The sequence below is a fragment of the Desmodus rotundus genome, chromosome 6 (genome assembly GCF_022682495.2).
Source record: "Desmodus rotundus isolate HL8 chromosome 6, HLdesRot8A.1, whole genome shotgun sequence".
In the NCBI taxonomy this organism is placed as follows: Eukaryota; Metazoa; Chordata; class Mammalia; order Chiroptera; family Phyllostomidae; genus Desmodus; species Desmodus rotundus.
The window spans coordinates 28826562-28848014 of NC_071392.1; the positions used below are offsets into that span (position 1 = coordinate 28826562).

The 21453-nt window shown below is 39.9% G+C and overlaps 1 protein-coding gene and 1 long non-coding RNA gene across 3 annotated transcripts in view; both read right to left on the reverse strand.

Moving 5' to 3' along the window:
• Positions 1 to 1080, reverse strand: part of ASB4 (ankyrin repeat and SOCS box containing 4) — a 53936-nt gene extending 52856 nt beyond the window's left edge. Inside the window, exon 1 of the mRNA XM_024577297.3 lies at positions 829 to 1080. Coding sequence (XP_024433065.2) covers positions 829 to 1015 — 187 coding nt within the window. The 5' untranslated portion in view covers positions 1016 to 1080. The remainder of the gene's footprint in view (positions 1 to 828) is intronic.
• A 2258-nt stretch (positions 1081 to 3338) lies between these two features.
• LOC123478386 (uncharacterized) overlaps positions 3339 to 21453 on the reverse strand; it is a 41544-nt gene continuing 23429 nt past the window's right edge. The window contains exons 2-5 of one of the 2 annotated variants that reach the window (XR_008427194.1): positions 16448 to 16558; positions 6848 to 10958; positions 5373 to 6232; positions 3339 to 3892 (exon numbers count right to left, since the gene is read on the reverse strand). This is a non-coding gene — a long non-coding RNA (uncharacterized lncRNA). The remainder of the gene's footprint in view (positions 3893 to 5372; positions 6233 to 6847; positions 10959 to 16447; positions 16559 to 21453) is intronic. The other variant, XR_006653578.2, reaches the window with a different exon arrangement.

Consider the following 21453-nt stretch of genomic DNA (forward strand, 5'->3'; position numbering starts at 1 on the left):
TCGCTACTCAAGTTCCCCATTAACTAGCTGATTTGGGAAATCAGAACCTGCACTCCTCTCGTTTATTTCTGATTCATTAAGCATGCGTTCCAGAAAATCGCTTGATTAAAAAAAAAATGGTTCTGATTTGTTGTTATCCTTAGTTCTTCATAAGGCAGATAATCTGTGTTAAGTCTATTTACAATGTTGATCTATTATTCAAAGGAAAAGAGTTAACTTTTTGTGTTTTTCAGTTTCAGCTTTCCTGCTTAAACGGAAAACTCATTAAAATGATGAGATCCATCAGGTGCATCAAGGCACAGCCTTTCCCATTTGCTCACTCTCCAAATGGGGACCGAAACCCTCCCGTCCACACAGATGGACATAGAGATGATACATTTTTAACTGGCTGTGTTAACAGAGACTTCTATCTCAGTGTCCCCAAGCCAGTCACACCATTTGGATTGGATCTGAGCAGTCGCTTTACCCACAGTCTAGAGGTGTTTTCTTTATCCTGTGTCATCACAGGCAGAAGGAAAGTTAGAAATGGAAGGAAAGTGCATTACTAAATATAATTGGCCAGGATTTTAAATTTCAGGCGCAAGGATAGAGAAAGGAAAAAAGGAAAGCAGAAAAGAAAGGAAAAGGAAAGGAAAGAAGAAAAGGAAACAAAAGAAATACATATCAACCTATGTTGCAATCTAGTTTAAAAAGAAAGAAAAGATTACATTAGAAATATTTTTTAAATACATACTGAGAGAAGCAATAGATTTAGCGTGGGTGACTGATGCCGTGCATTAAAAAAATCAATTTTCTGTCAATTTTCCCAATTACACTGGTAATTTTTACCTTGTTTATAAGATGCCAAAACCATATTCTCATCTTCAACTTCAAAAACTGTGTCCACATCTATCTGCCGTTGGATTAAAATGGTCTTCAATTTTCCAAAGTCATTTGTCTTTAGAGCCTCAAGGAAATTTCTCTTGACCAGCTTGGCAGCTGCAGATTTAGTGACCGGAGCAGTGGTGCCGTCCATCCTTCCTCTTCCTCCGAAAGCTTTGTTGTGCTTTATCAGGAGAGCGGCACCAAGCAAACAGGCACACGCTGGAGAGCCCACAAAGTGTCGGCTAATTTTATCCCAAAGTTATGCTGATCCGTTCTATTTATATAGGGATCATTGCAAACTTCAAAATATCCTTCTCGGCTGTCACTGCATTTTCAAGTCTTTAAAACTGGTTCTATACTCACTGATTCATCGAATAATATGAACAAAATCCCTCACAATAGATTCCAGAGAATGAAATGTCACTACGATATGATCAAAGTAACCATGTAAGATTTAAAAGCTCTTAACGCTTCTTTTTCCCTCAGTACAAACATCTGGTGCCCAACTGGAGACCTTGCTCTGTTTAGCCAATATCCCCAAATAAAAATTTGTTACAGTCGCTGATACATGTGTTCCTGAAAACCTGTAATAGTTTGGTAATATAAGCCTGCAAAATGAAGCATGGTCGTACACATTTGAAAACAAACAGAGGTTTTCCAGTGACTTAGACTTCAACAATTTTAACGTCACGAAAAACGGGTGGGATGACGGTGGCAGGGGACTGTGTTAGGTGAAGGGAGACTAAGGAGACAAACAGCTAACTTCAGTGAGTGAGTGAGCTTTATTTAATCATGGTTTGTCATCAGTTAGAAAAGACCATATCGGGACAATTGTGGAAATACAAATATGGGCTAGATAATACTTGGTACTATGAAATTGTTGCTCATTTTTAAAGGTGTGGTAATGTAGATGGTTATGTAAAAGAAGATTCTTATCCTTAACTAATACATTAGGGGTAAGTGTCCTGATTCCTAACACTTATTTACAAATAGTTCAGAAATATAAAAATTAATTTATATATACACACATATATACATATATAATTGTGTGTGTGTCTGTGCGTGAATAGAAACAGAAAGAGAAAACAAATTTGGCAAAACGTTAAAAGTTGGCCAACCCAATGAAGGATCTAGAGGTGTCTGTTATATTATTCTTTTAGCTTTCTTCTAAGTTTGAAGTTTTTTCAAACAAAAAGTTAGGAAAGTATTCAATTTAAAAAATTCATAAATCATTAAAATTAGAAAATGATGATAAGTTTTCCTTTGAATGCAAAAAATCACATTTTATATATTATTAGTGAGAGTCACAACTGGTGCAAACTTTGTGTAGAACAATTAGCAACATGAAATTTTTTATGAATTTAAAATGATAATAGTATTTAATTCTTAGAACTTACCTAAGGACAGAAAACATGCATACAAATCATAACATAATTTTTAACTTACTTCATTTAGATGCAATGTAAATACAAGAAAGTAGAAAGTGACAAGATGAGTCTATAGCTTGTTGAATCTTTACAAAGTGAACTCACCTGTGTAACCCACCCCAACAGACCATGCCCCCTTCTCTTTGCGGGATGCATCCCAAGTCTCCCAGTGGGTGCCTGAAACTGAGGATACTACCGAACCCTGTATAAACTATCTTTTTTCTTATACATACATACCTTAGATAAAGTTCAATTTATGAATTAGATGCAGTCAGGTATTAACAACAATAACTAATAACAAAGAGAACAATTGTAACAGTATACTGTAATAAGAGTTACGTGAATGTGGTCTCTCTCCTTCAAAATGTCTGAAAACTGAAAGGGCTACACTCAGGGATTGACGGGCAGGGGTCACATACGGTGTGAGCACTCGGGACGAGGCGATGGGCCACATACTGGGCAGGACGGGACAGGATGGCGGGAGACTTCAGCACCCTTATCCGAAGGGCGAGCTACTTAAAACTTATGAATGATTTACTTCTGGAGTTCTATATTTAATATTTTGAGACCACTACTGACAGTGTGTAACTAAAACCATGGAAAGTGAAACTGTGGATGAGAGGGGACTGCTGTAGTTCAAGTGTACTTGAAACCCTCTTTATGTCCCCTTCCAATCAAAACATACACCTGGCCCCCAGAGACAACCATTGTCTTGACATCTAACGATGTGGGTTAGCTTTGCTTGTTTTTCAATGTTTAAAATGTCTTAATATTCTCAATTTTAAAATCTTCCAGAAGATAAAATTTGAAGTTTAACATAGTATAAAATACTTGTCCTGAAACAAAAATGGATAAATGAATAAAAATTATGTGTGGATGATTATATTGCTAATAATAGAAAAAAACTAGAAGCAATCTGACTAACAGTAGAAAATTTGATAAATAAATTATGGCATATACATGTAATAAAATACGCTCAGTCAGTCATTATGACTAAGTAGATCTGTATTTATTTTAAAATACAGCAATTTATAAAAGAGTGTGTGTAGCATATACATATATACAAATACATACATTTGTATCTTATATAAGCATAGACATTTTAAAAGATATTTATTTTGTATATATTTATATAATGTACAAACATATCAATATATTTACTATGTGTGCACACAGGAATAAAAATCTGTAAGCACCTATTACCAAATATCATCAGCTTTTATCTCCTCGTGGTAAGAGCACATCTGGTTTCTTCTTTATCTCTTTCTTATCTTGTGGATTCATCTACAATGGGCAAATATTACATTTGTGATAAAAATACTAAACGTATTAGTAAGGATAACTTGTTAACTCAGAATAGCTACAGAATTATAGATTTAATGAAGGAAATGAATCATTCTCATGTTCTCAGTGCCTAGCCCAAATGAACAATTGAATGGTGAACGCATAAATGATTCACTGATTATTTACAATGTCCTTAACACGTCCTTTGTGGCAAACGAGACACTTTTCCTTTGAAGTCCATGCGGGTTACTCCAGAAGATGTATGGCACTTATTGATATGTTTTGTCAATTTTTGACAAAACCAAGAGAAGTATTCCCTGTAAAGGAAACAGAGAGTCTGAGAATTTTGCAACATTGTAGGTTAATCAGTGCACAGGCCACTAAGACTTACTTTTTTTTAATCCTCACCTGAGGATGTGTTTACTGATTTGAGAGAGAGAAACGTGGAAATGAGAAAAAAACATTGATTGGTTGCCTCCCTTATGCACCCTGACTGGGGACCAAACGCACAACCTGGGTGTGTGCCCTGACCACAGATCAAACCCCCAACATTTTGGTGAATGGGATGGCACTCCAACAAACTGACCCACCCAGCCAGGGGAGGAGGAAAATGTTTTAAAATTCAACTTGAAAAAGAAAAGCAAAATTATGGAGATTTTTTCATTTAATATTTACCAACATTTGGATTGCCAACAACTGTATAATTCATAGAATCACAAAAGAAAATGTTTACTATTCTCTGAAGAAGATAATTTTTCTGATCTAATATTATAATAAAAATCATTCAAAACATAAAAATATTGCTTCATATTATTACTAATATAATAACTAATCATTGAACTATCAAAGGATGAAGAGAGGCCCTAGGCAAAACTGATGAAGTTCTTGAATACTTTTGTAAATATGATCCTTTTTATATTAGTCTGACAATATACAATCAGTATATCATTAACTATCACATAAGCCATCCATTCCATTGTTTGAAAGTTAGAGTCAGAAGTTTCTTTGTTACATTGAGCCAAAATTTGCCCACCCAGAACTTCTTCCCATTGGGTCTGATTATGAACATGCAGTCAGATGTTTATTTCAGACTCATCCATGATGAAGGCCTTTCTAACATTTGGAAATAGCACATCTTTCATAATATTTTTTTCTGAAATACTGTCAACTGCTTCTTATTTGGGGTGGTTTTCAGAATTTTGTCCTGCCTGCTCCCTTCTGGGTCTTCTCTATTTTATTGATGAATGCTCCTCTTAAATTCTGGTGCCTATAATGGAACATAATATCCTTAGAGGGAGCTGACAAGTGGATTCTGATGGGTGACACCAGAGATACGCTGCTTTTTTGAAATTGGATTGGCATGCTTAGGGGGCGCTTTGCAAGTCCCCCCCACGTAACAGTTGTAATCCCCTCAGTAAATACCTTCCAAGCACCTACCATGTGCCAGACACTTACTCTGAGCACTGGGATACAGCTGTGGACCAAACAAAATCCCTGCCTCGGTGGAAGTCAGAATACTAATGAATGTAAGTGCTAAAGACAGTTCCCAGATCTTTCCAGTCCCCTGTGGTAGAATTTGACACAAAGCTGCAAATACACTGAATTGCATACAGAAATAATATAGTTTGTTTATATACAATTAATCGATCTGATCCCCCTTACAGGTTCTCCACCTGAGTTAGTGACAAAGGGAAGGGCAACTTAAGTTTAGTCCAACCTAATACGTTTATAATATGATCCAAATACTTAGCAGTCTCTTTAAGTAAATGCTTGATCTCTTTGGATAAAATTCTCTACCTTTGAAAGCTGTGACTTTTTATAAGACGGTTGCCGGAAATGCGGGATGTGTATAGAAGCAAATTAAAAATAGTAATATTTAACAACCAGGATCAGTTAGAATGGACTTTGGCCATAAATAACCAGTGTGGCCAGACCAGTGCAGACCAGGTAAATACCAGTCGAGGGAAGAAGTGCAGCTTCTATGACCTCACGAAGGGAAAGGGTGTCCTCAGGTGGACTCATTGTCCTTGGGGACACTCCTGATCCCCATGTCAGAGTGGGTCTTTCAGCTGGCTCCCACCACTGGAGCACGGGATCCCGGTCATTTGCTTCCAGTGCTGATATCCTTCGAGTCTGTGGCTCCTTGACTACATTAGTCCAATGCAAACACAGAGACTCCTTGTCCTCCCCTCACACTTCATACAAAGATCATGGAGACCCTGCACTTTCTATAGCATCCTTCTTGCCTATTCTTAGGGACAGAATGGACATGGACTTCAGCTGAATGCTGGAGTTCTCCAGAAAGTCCGTATTCTCCCTGATGCTGGACCACTAGGCTCAGTGTCAGACCTTCTCAGGCAGATCTGGTTTCTCCCCTTCACTGTTCCGCTAAAGTTCAGTCCTGGAAGAAATGTGTAAGCAAGAATGAGAGCGTGACAGCTAACCCCTTGATCAGCTGATACCCCCTCTCATAATGCGTCAAGACTTCCAGTCTTCCTGGCTAGAAGGGTCCAGTTCTGGACTTACTCCTTCCCCTTGAACTTTTCCTTTTTCTCCCAAGGTCAGCAAGCTTGTTGACCTCCCTCCACAGGTAGAAGACTTGCCATCTTTTGCTTTGTGGAAGAAACTCCACCATCCGAATCCTTCAGGGGTGGACCCTGATATAAAGACAGAGATAAAGTGAGTGACTTAGAAAATTCCTCATTTCTTAGCGCCTGATTTTCACAACCATTTAGTTTATAAAACTCAGCATGGACACTCAAGCCTGATCAATGGCCAGTTTGCTCAAGGGTGCTCCTGTACTTTCTCTCCTTGGGGTGACAGACCTCAAGACTTGGCCCTGAAGGCTGAAGGCTCCAAGGAAGATGATTTAAGAATGAAATTTTAAAAAAAGAAAAGCATTGCTTTAACATTTGGCAACAATACCATTTTAACCTAAACAGAGGACTTTAATTTTTCTCACAGAACTTATTTCAATTCTATCTCAGAGCTGTAAAAATAAATAAACCTAAACTCTGTGAAGTCTGTGAAATTATTTGAGAAAACATAGCCAGTCTCCATGAAGAAATATATAAAATTAAGAAAGTCATCTGTATTACTGTGCTAAAAAAATCAATTATTGACCAATTTATCGGAGCAGCAGAGGATAAAACTAAGAGGTTACTATTTGTACTCACAAAACAAATAGCAGCGTAATTAAATTGCCCGTCAAAGTCATTCCAATGCCTAGGCGGTAATGTGGCCAATGGTAATAAACCAGACTTGAGACCTACCAGTGCTGTTCAGACGACGTCTTCAGATCACCATCTCAGAAGGCCAAATTACACGGTGGACATGGGTCACCTCGTGTCTTCAGGCCTGCCAGAAATTCTTGTATCCTCTGCTCTTAAAAATGAAAACTCTCCATGCTGACAGACATACCTGGGACAGCGTCCTCTGCTTTTGGAACAAAACAAAGAGCGTTCCGACAAGGTGATAACATTGTGGCGAGTGGCCTGGGAGATCCTCGTGTGCTGTCTTGGGACTTACGCAAGAGGTCCCAGGCACAGAAGAAGCCCGGCTGCTTGTTTTCTTGGTCTCTGTGTACGACACAGTCTAGCCACTAGGGGTCTCTTCTCTGGAGCACAAACTGTTTCTCCGTCCCCTGCAGCCTTTAAACATGACTTTGATGCTAATTAGCCAGCAATTACTTACTGAATACAAGACGGAGAAGAAATATTGGGTTGGCCAAAAAGTTCATTTGTTTTTTTCTGTAAGATGGCCCTCGTAGTCCTTAGTTTCTTTAACTTCATTCAAAACAATTTTGTTAGACTGTATTGTGACAGCTGTCATATCATCGTGCATTTAAAAAAAACATCAAATTGGTGAATTTTTGTGTAGCCGCTTTAATATTGAAGATGGAAGAAAATACACAACATTTTTGAAAAATTATGCTTATTATTTCAAGAAAGGTAAAAACGCAACTGAAACACACAAAAAAAGATTTGTGCAGTGTGTGGAGAAGGTGCTGGGACTGATCAAATGTGTCAAAAGAGGTTTGCAAAGTTTTGTGCTGGAGGTTTCTCACTGGACAATGCTCCAGGGTCTGGTCGATGTTGATAGTGATTAAATCAAGACATTAATTGAGAACAATCAACATTATCCTACGCAGAAGATAGCCGACATACTCAAAATGTCCAAATCAATAAAGTTATTGGTGAAAATGAAAAATATGTCTTTTATTTTACAGAAAAAAACTTAATGGACTTTTTGGCCAACCAATAGTTAGTCAGTTGACAATACACACCACAGAGAAAAATAAACTAGAAAAGGCCTAAGGTAACAGCCAGCTCATAAGTCACTCTTGTACAGATCAGAAAAAGCATCCTCCACTTCCAGGCTGGTCCTGGGAAGGCGTTACAGCCCAGGAAAGCATCACAGTTTCAAACATATGGTCAGAGCAGTCCTCATTTTCCTTGAGCAGTAACTTGAAAGAAATGTGAGAGCAAGTTGTGCCGACATCTGGGAGAAGAGCTTTCTAGGCCACGGGGGCAGGAGGTGCGGAGGTTCCGAGATAAGGAAAAGGTGACCCTAAGAGGCCACCCTCATCGAGATGCCTCCACCTCTTTTTAAATACTTTTGAAGCTCAATAAAGCTTGGAATAGAACTGATGAATACTCACTTATTTCGTTTCTTCTACTTCTTGAGCTCAAGCCCAGTTCTCTCATAGTTAAGCCTAGAACAGCATCTTCATATTTGCTGTGTCTGGCCTGACACAGACTAGGGTCTCAACAATTACTTAGAATTGATGATAGTTTCATATTTTTCATAGGTAAGCAGTGAAGTGCCCATTTTATTTTATTTTTGGATATTCAATATTGAAGTGGAGCAAACACAAAAAATTTCCAAAGCATATTTGGGTGTCGATCCTTTATTGTCCAAGTCCATTACACTGACCTTGATGTTGGGGCACGGCAACACGATTACCACAGGGACCTAGCAAACTGTACAATTAGAATTATACAGTGCAGATCAAGTCTGTGTGCTAAGCACACTATTTGGTTAGGGTAATTCCCACATTTCTAAGAATCAAATGAAACCATATGTATTCACATGTTTTGTACACTGCAAAGCATTCCGGAAGCCTTACAGGATTGCTTTGCTGCCGTTCATAATAGTGGGCTAACGCAACGCCATCTCTCCTGAGAAGAACTGGCTGGTGTTACTGTAAAAGAGCATTGAGCTGGGACCCTGGATGGTGTTCCCACTCTGGTGATGATTAGCTGGGTGTTTGGAATAATTCAAAACACCTCTCAGGGACTTAGTTTCTTTTAAGTAAAATCAGACCTACTGTACCCACTCCTCATCCTTTAGATTTTGTTTTTGCTTTCTTCTCTGTCCTGATTATAGTGTCTCCTGAATATTGGCAAAGCCTGAGAGCGTTTACAAAGGCAGAAGTCCTTGCCAGGATTTTTAGACGGGGCTTCCCATTGCCCTTGCCCACGGACAGGCCCGGGTTTTGTCTTCCACCAGTTGGGGGCGCTGGAAGAACTGGCAAAGCCCTTCCAGTTCTAAAGTTCTGCATGTTTCTACTTTTGGAGGTAATCACAAATAGGAAGCATGTATTTAGCATAAAATCTGTTTTCTTAAAATTCCACAAATGGCTGAAATGCTTGCTTTGTGAACGGCAGGGTACAGAGTCCTACTTAAGCCCATCTTCGCTGAGAGCTTTCCTAGCGGCTTGACATGCATCTGTGTGGCGCGCTGGAGCCCTTCATCAGCCACGATGATACCCTTCCTGGAACTATTATCAGCGAACAAACCAGCTGTCTTTCACGTGAGAGGATTGAAATTGAATTTTTAGTGAATCACTGAGCTTTCCTGGAGCATCTTGGCCACTGACACCATGGGACATCGTTCTCTCGCAATGGTCCCCGTTATGGGTGGCGGGTGACAGAATGACTGGATTGACACAAGCTGTAAATAAGCTCTGGTTCACCTGAATTTTGACAGATTGTTCATTGAATGTCATCGTTGACTGTGAAAGAGGTTTCTCGATAAAACATCCCTGCGCCCACTGGGTGGGCATTCGCTCTGTGCTCCAGGTCTCCTAGCAACTGGCCTGCATTTGCAAGCCCTTCCAGCACAGTTCAACATCAACACCAGCTTGCATTGCCATCCCTCACCCTTCACAGAATCAACTCGAGGGAATAATTTACCGTAATTTTGTCTCAGCAGAACATTAACGTCACGACTGTACTCCAAGCAGCATTTGCATCCTCTTCTCACATGAGACTAATTTATAAACGAGATGGTGTCGTTAGGGAAGAAAATCGCCCATCCCTTTCGGGTGTTACAGACAACAGGCTGTTCTGAATTATCTTTTTCTAATGTTCTGGAACGTTCTTTAAGACCTACGGCTCTCAGATGCCTTAAGCTGCTTACCAATTGCAAAGGTTCATCAATTTTATTTTATATATGAAGAGATACTTAAACTGTGCCTGCCCGCAAAATGCTGAGAGCCCTGTGTGCGGGAGCTTTGCTGAGCTGCACACGGAGTCTCTGGGCTCCTGCACAGAACATTTTGCAGGATGTGTCAGGCTGCCAAAGCTTCAGTGCAGGCTCGGGGAAGGAGCGGGAGGGGAGCATATTGACAGGAACACAGGAGGGATATAATCCACCTGAAGAACAACAACATTCTTGCTTTTTAAAAACTTGTTTACTTGTCAAGGAGAATCACAGAATTAATTACACACTGGAAAACAGTTTTGACTTCAGTGTACTTAAGAGAGAAAAGTGTTGAGGCCAGAGAGTTTATGTGACTTTCTCAAAATGACATAGTTAAGTAGTGGCAAAGTGGGGACTCCAGCCCCAAGTCAAGCTTCATACTTTGATTTTTAATTCACATGACTCTGCCTCCTGACAGTTTCTGTGCTCTATCCCCTCTTAAACTGACTTATCTGTGTGAAGAAAGTACAGGCAGCCACACTGGTGTACATGAGAAAGCTCTTTAAAGTGGATAAATTTATGACAACTGTACAAATTTATAAAACAAACTGAGATCGATTATTATCGTATAGATGTGGTATGTTTGATGTGGTCACTGTATACTTGGGGGGTTCAAAAGCTGCCACAGAGTTCATCTTCTGGCAAATATTTGAAGGATGTTGTTTTAGAAAGAAATAAACAAATGCAGCCTCAAACAACAAAGCAGATTTTTAAGCCACAAACATTTTTCTGGAGAGAGTGTCAAAATTCAAACCAAGCAGCTAGTCCTTGATGAGCTGTCTTTACCACACCAGACCACTTGATGGCAGTGTTCCTCGGTAAATGAACCTGTAGAACCAGCTGCAGCATCCCAGGGGGGAGAAAAAAAAATCTGAGCCAATGCAGATAAAACGTGACCTAGATAAAAATCACAAATATGGATGAAAAATTGGGGGGTTTTATCCACATAAACCATATCTTTTCTGATCATATTTTCCTACGATGAATTTTATCTGTTCAGAATTATCCATGAGTTTAAGATGTTACAGAATGAATTTCAAGACATGAATGGCCAACAAATACATAAATATAAATTAAACATTATTTGGAGGGGGGTTGTCCGTTTATTGTGTGTTTTCACACAATGGCATTAAGAACAGCACCTAAAATAGTAAACTAAAAGGTTTTGTACTGTGTCTTCTGATTCTTTCCAGATTGTTATTGTCTTACGAGTCTCTGTATTTGGGTGTGGGAAAGCAAGACCAGCTTGCTTCTCATGCTCACAATTTTTCTCTTAGGCTGAAAATATTCCCTATAAGACCAGAGTGAGATTTGCTGAGTTTCATCTAAAAAGGCGTGAAGCCACAGATGGAGGTTAAAGCAGCAGCTACTGTCTGTCAGTCAAGGCCGCAGGCAAGACTGTGAAATCAAAGATTTGTTCCCGTTTCCCCTGGTCTGTTCCTTTCTAGTGTCTGTATGCTGACCCGTGATAGCTCCAGGCAGTAAAAGAGGTAAAAGAGCTGGGCTCATCCTCTAGCTCTTCCTTCTATTTCTTGATCCCTCCTAGGTGGATTTTGTATTTTAGACAAGGGTTGTAAGCTTTCTACAAATCTTAAAAGTACGAATGTCGGCCACCTACAGGGGAATATTTTGGGACAGGCATGCAACGTATACCTAACTTACATAGCTATTAGCCTTGGCCTAAAGCTCTCCGATGACTCTGGGCTTGGCTGGCAGCCCTCCCACCACATAGCACGATTCAACAACTATTGAATTGTGATTATGTGTCTGACACTGTGATACACGCAGGCAGAAACATGACTAGGATGCAGCCGCAGATTGCGGACACTTTATAGTCTAATCAAAGAACTCACACGATACTGACTACACAACAGGGCCCGGTAGAAGACACTGTGAGAGAAGTACAAGACACAGGAGGTGAGGGGCTGGGGTATTGTCAAAGGGAGCGCTCTCACCTTTTGGTGTAAAGAAAGATAACCATTAAACATAATTTACAAGCATTCTTTTCCATTGGCAGTCTGGATTATGATTGTGGTTCTCAAACTTTAAGGTACTTCAGGATCATCGGGAAGGCTTGTTCTATCACAGACCACTGTGCACCCCCTCTTGAAGTTCAATTAAGTTTGGGTGAGACCTGAGAATTTGTTTGATGCCGGTGCTGCTGGTCCAAGGACCACACTTACAGAGCAGTTGCGTTATGGGCTCTGCAGAATATTTGCCAGGTTAGAGAAAGTCACGTCATCCTAACAACTGCGCTGCAAAATACCTCCTAAGTCCCTCTTCCTTGATTATTGTTTCTGTATTTCAATGATCAAGAATATCACATAATTTTTTATCTGAACCACATGCCTGTTTTTTTTTTATCTGAACCACATGCCAAGAGCCATTTTACTGTTGAAAATGTGGTGTGCATAATAATACAATAATGAATTTTAAAATGTGTTTAATCTTCACCATAGAACTCATTAATTTGAAACTGTATGTTAAACAGTCATAATCAGTTAGAATAACTCAGAATGTTGAAAGAAATACACAAAACATTCAAGTTACAGGGAAAAATTTTAAATTATATTGAACAAGTAGACTGATTGTCTCATTTCATAAATTTAATTTTTTAATTTTTTTTAAAGATTTTATTTATTTTTTAGAGAGAGGGGGAGAGAGGGAAAAAGAGAAGGAGAGAAATTGATATGTGGTTGCCTCTTGCATGCCCCCAACTGGGGACTCGACCTGTAACCCAGGCATGTGCATTGACTGGGAATCGAACCGGCAACCTTTTAGTTAGCAGGCCAGCACTCAGTCCACTAAGCAACATCAGCCATGGCTGGTAAATTTTATTTTTTAAAAATATCTAAACATACAAGTTATATTTAAGTGCCACAGCCTATATATATCCTATTTTTATATTTTAGCAAAAAAAAGAAAAATACAAATAGCTAAGATATAAATATAGCTGGGCAATCATTAAACTGATGAGGCAAGAAAAGCTAAAGAGCTAAAGTTCAGGACAAATAGTCTTGGGAGCTCCTGTGAGGTCCAGACCCTGCATCTCCCTGACCATGTCATCTTCAGTCTGGGCCATATCAGTGATGGTGTGCCTCGACTTTTAGCAGATACCATACATAAGCATCCAGTTTTACCAAAAAAAAAAAGTCAGGATTCATTGAATGCTAAATCTGGAAGGAGTTTTTGAGATCACTGATGGCATCATTTTACAGTTGAAGGAAAGTGAAGTCCAAACATTAAAAAATATGCCCAAATCCACCCAGTTTCTCCTTTCCACCCCCATCACACCTAACTTGCTAGCCCTTCCCTTCTCTCATGCCCCACACCATTCACACGCAGGGACCACAGGCGCATTTGCTCACACCAGCCCTTGAGTCCCTTACTATTGCTCCCCATCTGTTGGCTCTGTCCCTCCAACAATGGTTGCAAATGCCTCAAAAACAGGAGCCACTTCTTCACCCCTCTTCTGAATTCCCTTTTGATGCATTAAGGGGCCAATTATTCCATATATATATATATATGTATATATATATATATATATATGTACACACACACATATATAAATAAAAGGAATCTCCAAATTACAAAGGGTCACAATAGCATCTGTGTTCTATAGGCTCTTTCGCGTTGCAAGAGCAGGGCGACTGATTTCGCTGTCCTCATTAAGGGGGCTTTATTGTGAGGGCAAACAGGGAGCAGCTTCAGCAGCTGCGCACACAGCCGGGCCCCACCGGGACCCTTCACCGCCTGCTTTGTCCCGGTGACCCTGCAGCTGCTCTCCTCACTTGGCTGCTTACCCTCTCTGTGCCCGGGGTCCTTCACCTTCAAAGTGGAGACAATAATAATAGTGCCTACCTCATTGGCTTGTTGTGAGGATTAACTGTGTTGACATGTGTAAAACCATTACAAGAATGTCTAGGGCATAGTCGATGCTAAGAGATGTTAGCCGTCATTATTAATTCAGCATAGCCCCATGGATCTCCCTGAAGGTGAGGGTCCAGGTTCCTCTGAATGGTAGAGGCTCAAAATTCCCTTTTTGTCCTCTTTTGTGAAGTTGGCTTTTCCCCCTCTCCCCCTCGTAGTTTCTGCTCACTGTTATCATTCCTGCCCTGGTGGAGAAAATCAGCTCACTATCCTTCACGTCAGAAAAGTCCTCGGCAGCAACGGATTCCATGGAAACTTGCCACTGGTGAGCGATTGTTTACTCCAGTGCCAAACAGCTGGAGCATTGAGAGAGGAAATAGAGGACTTATCAGATTGGCTTCCTTATACGGAGACAGTTTCATTTTCTCTAAAAATTTTGGCAAGTCTTGACTTCAGTATAGCATGCCTAAATTGCACAAGCTCTGTGGAATGGGAAATACAAATTTCCAGGAGGTCCAGAGCTGGCATTTTATGCATAGACCTGTGTTACGCTGCGGGAGCACTCCTTGGGGCCAGCCGCAGATCTCGCTGAGGTTAACTGTGTTTTGTCATTCTGCAAAGAGGGTCCCTTAGAGTTAATCCCACTGTTGAATTTGGAGACTGTCCTGAGCCTTTTTGCTCCAGGTGATGCACGTGGACCTTGGCAGAGCATCATCAGAGCCTCTATTAGTGGGAGCTGACTGCTCTCCATTGTGAGGCAAAGTATTACGGTGCAGTAAAATGCAAATCCACTAACAGGCAACTGCAGATTTATACAGCACTGCAGTTCCAGAGGAATCACAGGGAGATGGAATCTTGTCTCCCCGGAAGATCAGAGCTATAAACTTCTCTGATTGCCCAGGATCCCACCCAGGACTGGCAGTAGCATTCGTGGTGCCCAGTGCAAAACAAAAATGCAGACCCCTTGTTCAAAAATTATTGACTTTCACAATGGTGACAGGAGAGCATTAATCCAAGTACCGGGTCATTCAGAGCACAGAGCCCTCGGCAACCGCCCAAGTCACAAGCCCATGAAGCTGAATTTGATTCCGTGTGTCATTGAAAAATGGCACTTTCCACTGTGATTTGAACACATCGTATGTCCTATGGGGAGAGAATGTGAGTGCAGGTATCGACCTTGTTTGTCCAGTTCTTTCAGCCCTGGGGGATAACCCCTGGATGGGCGGGGGTGGGAATCAAAGCGGCACAGGTTGCCCCTGACTGCTTTTATTACTGAGACCGTAAGTCCTCACCAGCAGCACGCATCCGTGCCCCTCCCTGGGCTGTGAGTCTGAGGGACGCACACACTCCCCCTGTCGTCCCCGTGCTTTCTGCATTGTATCCGGTATCAGCACCTGCTCAATCCCACTGCAAGTTGTGCAAACTTGACCGAGTTATTTACCTTTCTCTGCCTCAGCTTCTCCGTGTATAAAAATGTGGATAACAATTACACCTGTCTAAGACAGTGTACTACGTGAGCAGACACAAAATATTTAAATTGTCCCTGGTACACAGTAAATGCTCTAGAGGTATTAGCTGTTATTAACCTTCCACCTTTGCCCCAATTGCATCAATTCCTCTGTTGCTACCACCACTCTCTGGACCACTGAAGTTTGTGTGGGGACATTTTCCTACTGATACAAGAAGGCTTCGGGCCAGCACTTCATATCCAGTAATGGCCAAAAATATAGGCATTTGTTTTTATTTCCAAATGATTTTAGATGTATACAAGTCACAGAGAGACACTGACAGCATTGGAAGGTCCTTCGTTCCTCTAAACAAATGTTGCTAAGTGTCCACATATTAACTACAGTATAACCTTACGTTGGCGTTTCTTCAGTTTTAAATATACTGGGTCCTGGAAAAACAGTTACCCTGCACAGCAGTATCAAAGGTCCTTGACACTGCCACCCCCACCTTCCTCCTCTTCCCATTAGTTAGAAAGGCAGGAACAAGAATCCACATTGTTTTGCAAATGAGGGAGCCCACTGGAAAGACTTGGGAAAATCACAGGGGCCCCCAGAGCTGAGTTCCGGGGATCGAACCTCACTCAGATGCCAGCCCTGTTTGCTGTGGGGCCACACATCTGTTTTTCTGTAGGATGGGGTTAAGAATTCCTGCTCTCCCTGCACTGCAGGCCTGATGGGCATCAGGAAGGGTACACACTTTAGAAAACACTGTAGGAATGGAACCAAGGGGAAAGGGAGAAGGAGACCTTTCAAAGAGCATTGGAACACCTGGTATCAGTCTAGGATCGAGGATGGCTGAAAATGGAAATATAGCAAAAAGTCGGAGCTGAATTTAAAGCTCTAGAAGAAAACAAATAAAAAGTTGGGCTTACTTTGTAACCAGGGTACTACACTATGAGTTATTGTATGCATTTCTTTCTCTTGTTTGGTGATAGATTAGAAGGGAATTTTAAATAAAACATGCAAATATCTTTCCTAATGGAGGCGGGGAGTGGGAGAAAACCCTACCTTTAGTTTCAAATGAGTTAATGGATGGGGCAGTGTGCTGGCAAGTCCTATTATGTAACTGGGAGCATTGTCGGCCTTCCTGATTATATTCAGTCACGGCAGCTGCAAAGCCTGTCCAAACCACAAACAGGAAATGAGAAAGTAGCTGCCACTGCCACCTCCGAAGGTTTTCTCGGCCTCCTGGAGGTGCGGCGGAATCTTGAGCAAGTCTGTGTACTGTCTGCATCACAGATAAAAAGAGAATGTTATTGTGCAAGTTGGTGAACGTCGCCCTTGCCACACGTGTTTTGTTCATTTTTAAAAAAGACTTTAATGGGAAAATAGTATTTTATTTGCTTAGATCTATACATCTGAACAATCTTAAAAGATAAATATAAAAGAGCTCTTGCTACAGCATAAAGATGAGAGGTGATTTCCTCCCATAGCTGTTTCTTCAGATGTTTTTTATTCTGAAACGTTATTTTCTTCTTCTTTTCAAAATGATGCCCAGAATCAAAACACAATCAGTATTTAAATTATCTTTCTGTTGCTAGTCAAGAAATTCTATGTGTTCAGACATTTAGTGGTCCGATTACGCTTATAAGAAACTAGAACAAATACTCAGAAATTGTATACCTGTAATTTGGGAGAATGTATTTAAAATTTAAAAAATAACTTTTTCCAAGAAGAGGCTCTGTGCACAGTATTAGGATGGGGCTACTCTAAATCAGGATCTGTTGCTATGGTGACCAACATGGGTGCCTGTGGGCTCTGTAAGGGAGGCTAGTGTGGTAATCACAGAGGCTGTAGTGTTGTCGAATAACCCCAGGAAGACAGGGCAGCCACAGTGCAATTTCTAGGAAACCACTATTTTAAAATTCACATATCATGACTTCTTCTTTTATATGGAAATCTACCATTTTAATATTTTTATATGAATCTCATAAAGCTGATATAGTGGAAAATAAAATTTACTGAGTTTGGAACATCAGAGATATATCAAATGAACCATGCAACATACTAATCAATTTATTTTCAACAATTCCATTTTTTTAAATAGACAGTGAACCACAATAAAATGACTTACTGTTTCCTCATAATATGCCACATATGACTCAGTCCTTTTCTTTAATAAGTAATAGATAATAATTATAAAAGTATACATAATTGATCAGAACAATAGATCAATGTCACTTTTTAACTAAATAAACAAATTAAATTGGTTAAACATGAAGTGCAATTAATACATATTTCTCAATGAAAATATATTTAAGAAGAGGAATTCAAATTTCTCATTCTTTTTCACATTTTACATTTAACATTGTCACCTGCAGCAATAGACCATGCTTCTAGGACAATGATTTTCAAGCACTGTGCTGCAAGGATTTTTAAAACATGTAATATCTGACTACATATCTGACTACATCTTCAGCTATCTGACTCCTTTCTCTCAGATTGTCAAATAAAAACGGCAACAGCCAGCACAACAATAGCTGTGCATTGAGAATGGATCAAAATTATTCCTAGTTTTTTGTCAGACAGGTAAAAATATATTTTTTGGTGTGCCACACAATTTTAGTAATTAGTTTGTGTGTGCTGTAAGAAGAGAAAGGTTGAAAATTATTATCCTAGGATGTAGATTATTATTTGATATATCAGAAATTGGTTTCCGGTGAGATATAAAGCTACCATTTTTTCATTCAACAAATAGTCATTTAATGAAAAAACCAAATATTTGACCTTGAACAAGTCTTTTCACATCCTTAGGTCTTCAGTTTCTTCACCTGTAAACTAAAAGTTTATACTGAGGGCCTTTCCAGCTCAAAAATTTCATCGTTCCAGAGCTCACAAGATAAAATAGTCTCCATATAAGTTGTTTAGTACTTTTACTTGGAACTAAGAAGAACTATGTATTCAGAACCATTTCTAGCCTGACACTGTGCTAGCCATTTCACTTATATTACCTGTGGCACTGTAAGGTGGTGCTATATTCCCACTGAACAAAGAAATGGGTTATAGAATTTCAAACTCTCCAACTCAAATTTCAGATGCTCTGCATTATGTCACACGGCCCACACACTGCACAGAAGGGGCATCTTCAGCTATCTGTACGGATGGATGATTTTTTTGTGTGATGACAGAGAAACGGAAAGTACAGTTCTATGAGACGTCAAAAACTCTGAGAACATTGATTTTTTTAATTATTAAAGAACTCTACTATGAAAGTGACAAAAGATTAAATTGAACTGTCATGAAATAGGAACTTCCAGATTCATCCGAAGGCAATGACATATAGAAAGTGGGCACTGCTTAGTGCAAAAACAATGCTAAAAATGGGACTTTGACATGGGCTTACTGCTCATTAGTACCCACTTACGTCTAGTCATCCTCAAGTGATTAATCATGGATCGAGGTCTGATCAATTGAATTTCATAAAAATTAAATGCCGACACAAATAATCCTTGCAACGAGCACTTAAAATGACAGACATGACTTAGTGCAGGGTTTCTTCATTAACCTGAATGTTTTTTCCTATTAATCCTCTGAAAGCACTTTCTCTCTCCCTGTACTTGAGGATGGGGCTGATAATGATGCTACCATTCAGGTGTCCACATTTATTTGCAAAACCATTGTGTATCCACAGGCTCCTTTCATTACATACATGGTCTTGTGTCCATAGTGTTATATACTTTTTACTGAATCAATACCAGCCCTGACTCTTCAGGCCGTAGCAGAGGCCCCCAAATGCTTTACAACACAGTGAATACAATTCTGCCTCTTTGTATTGGAGGCTTCTTTACTTCAAGTCCCAATGTTATACCCCATTTCGTCTTTTTGTTGTGTGAAAGAGTGGTCTGATGACAGGTTTCACTTCCCGGAATTTATTACCTATTGTGTATACTGCGGTTCAGTCACAATGACCCCATCTGCATTTAGGTTGAATGGGGGGCCCCACCCGGCCACAATCTAATAAAGAAAGTAATGAGGCCACTCCAAGCTCATAGATGTGTCAGCACCATGAAAAGGGTCTATAATCAATGCAAATGTGATGTTTTCCTGCTTTGTGGGGCACAGAGGTTTGACACCCATCTCTTTTGCTGGATCAAATCAGCCTCCCTCTTCGCTTTGAGAATCTAATGAAAGGTATGGACGCTCTTCTTCCCTCAAAAAAAAAAAAAAAAAAAAAAAGCATGTGGCTGGATAATTTATTGAGATGTTAATTGGTGAGTTGTTTCATGCTTTATTTTTTCCTCTCTCCTGTTCCAAGAATGTGGTCAAGCCTCTTGAGATGTGAATGGTGTCCCTGAGATTGTGCAGAGCATAACCTGCCAATCCATTCATGGGAGGCCTCTTGGAAAGTTCAGGAATCTTTGTCCTGCCCAAGGATGGGGCTGGGAGAGTATCAAATAATGACCAAAGAGGATGGGGCTTAAGGTCAAGTTTAATTTGATTTCAAGCTTATTAAATAATGTGATATTTTTGCACACTTATATGTAGCTGTATGTTCCCATCCTCTCAATAGTTCCATGCACTCCTCCACACACACAATTTTGCACGGTATTTTTGAGGATTTGTGACCCTTATCCCCAACCCACTCCCTGAGGTCAATAGTAAGAACTTTAACATTATCAAGTGCTTCTATTGAGTTTTAACAAAGAATAATTCATGTATTTTTCATGACAAGGAGTAAGGGCTGAGAGGTTAAATAACTTTCTCAAGGTCGCACAAGCTGCATTGGTAGAGGCAGGATTTGAATCCAGACATGTGGAGGGTAGCAGGAAGCTCTCCTGTTGCCCAAAAGCCACTGCTCTAGGATGCTATCCACAGGGCTGGATTTTTACTTTTTATTTTCCTTAGTTTCCTAAAAACACCCTTTAGTAATCCCCAGTCCTGAACCTAGACAGAATGTACCCAATTCCCATCCAGAGATCAGTCACTCTTCACACTCTGACAAGTTAAAAGAGGCCCCTGCTACATGATTTCACCTGTTAGATCCAGCTCCCCAGAATGCCATCCCAGCCCTTGGAAGAGCTGTGGGGCCCTGACTGGCTATTTCAGCGCTCCAGACTTCAAAAGTCCTTATCAGCAAAATGGGGATGATAAAAATACCTATCATATGAGATTGTTGTGTGAATTTTATAAAAAGCAGGACACATTAATTACTTGGCATAGGACCTGGTACATAATAAGAGTTCAACAAACAGCAGCTCATTATTATAATTAAACTGCACTATTCTAATTGCGAAGACTTGCCTCAGTTGACACTTCTTGGAAAGCAGACAAGGCCATGGGTCTGGGAGGTCTTCCATGACTCCTTAGGCTTGCAAATCTTTCCTTTGCACTCCCATAGAATTTTGAGCATGTTTCTTTGATGCTTTTATGATTCCATAAACATTTTGTTTTCACCTATTTGTTTTCCTTAACTAGACTGTTAGAGTCATATTGCTCTTTGACATCATGGTAGTTTGCACGGGACCAAGCACAGAGGAAAAGGACTCCAGGGGTCACCAGTCACACTGTACTAACTGTAAATGGTACCCTCCCTGTACCCCTACAGTTGTATCTTGCTATCACTTGCGTATGCCCAGATAAAATATGGCTACAATAATAATGATTCTGTGTGTAGGAATAGCAGGTATGAAATCATATTTGAAATGGAATAGAAAAGAATGAAGTACTGCATTTTCAAATATACCCCCCTAGTATTAATCATTTTTTCCCAGTTTTATTGAGAGGTCACTGACATATAAGTATTAATCTTTCTTTTATTCTTCTAAGGTGTCATTTAATTTTCTTCTGTTACAGAAATCATGGAATATAGTAGTATTCCTAAAGGTAACACGCATCCAGCCATCAAGTGTAATAAAGATCTTGTTAAATGTTTTTTATAGGATTGAATTTAGAATTTAATATGCAGCAAAGTAACTTCTCATTGACAATGCACATAAAACTGCTCATCTTTCCCTAGTTTGTATAAACTGAGATCATTATAAGTCAAAATTGATAACATAAAGCATCTTCAAAGC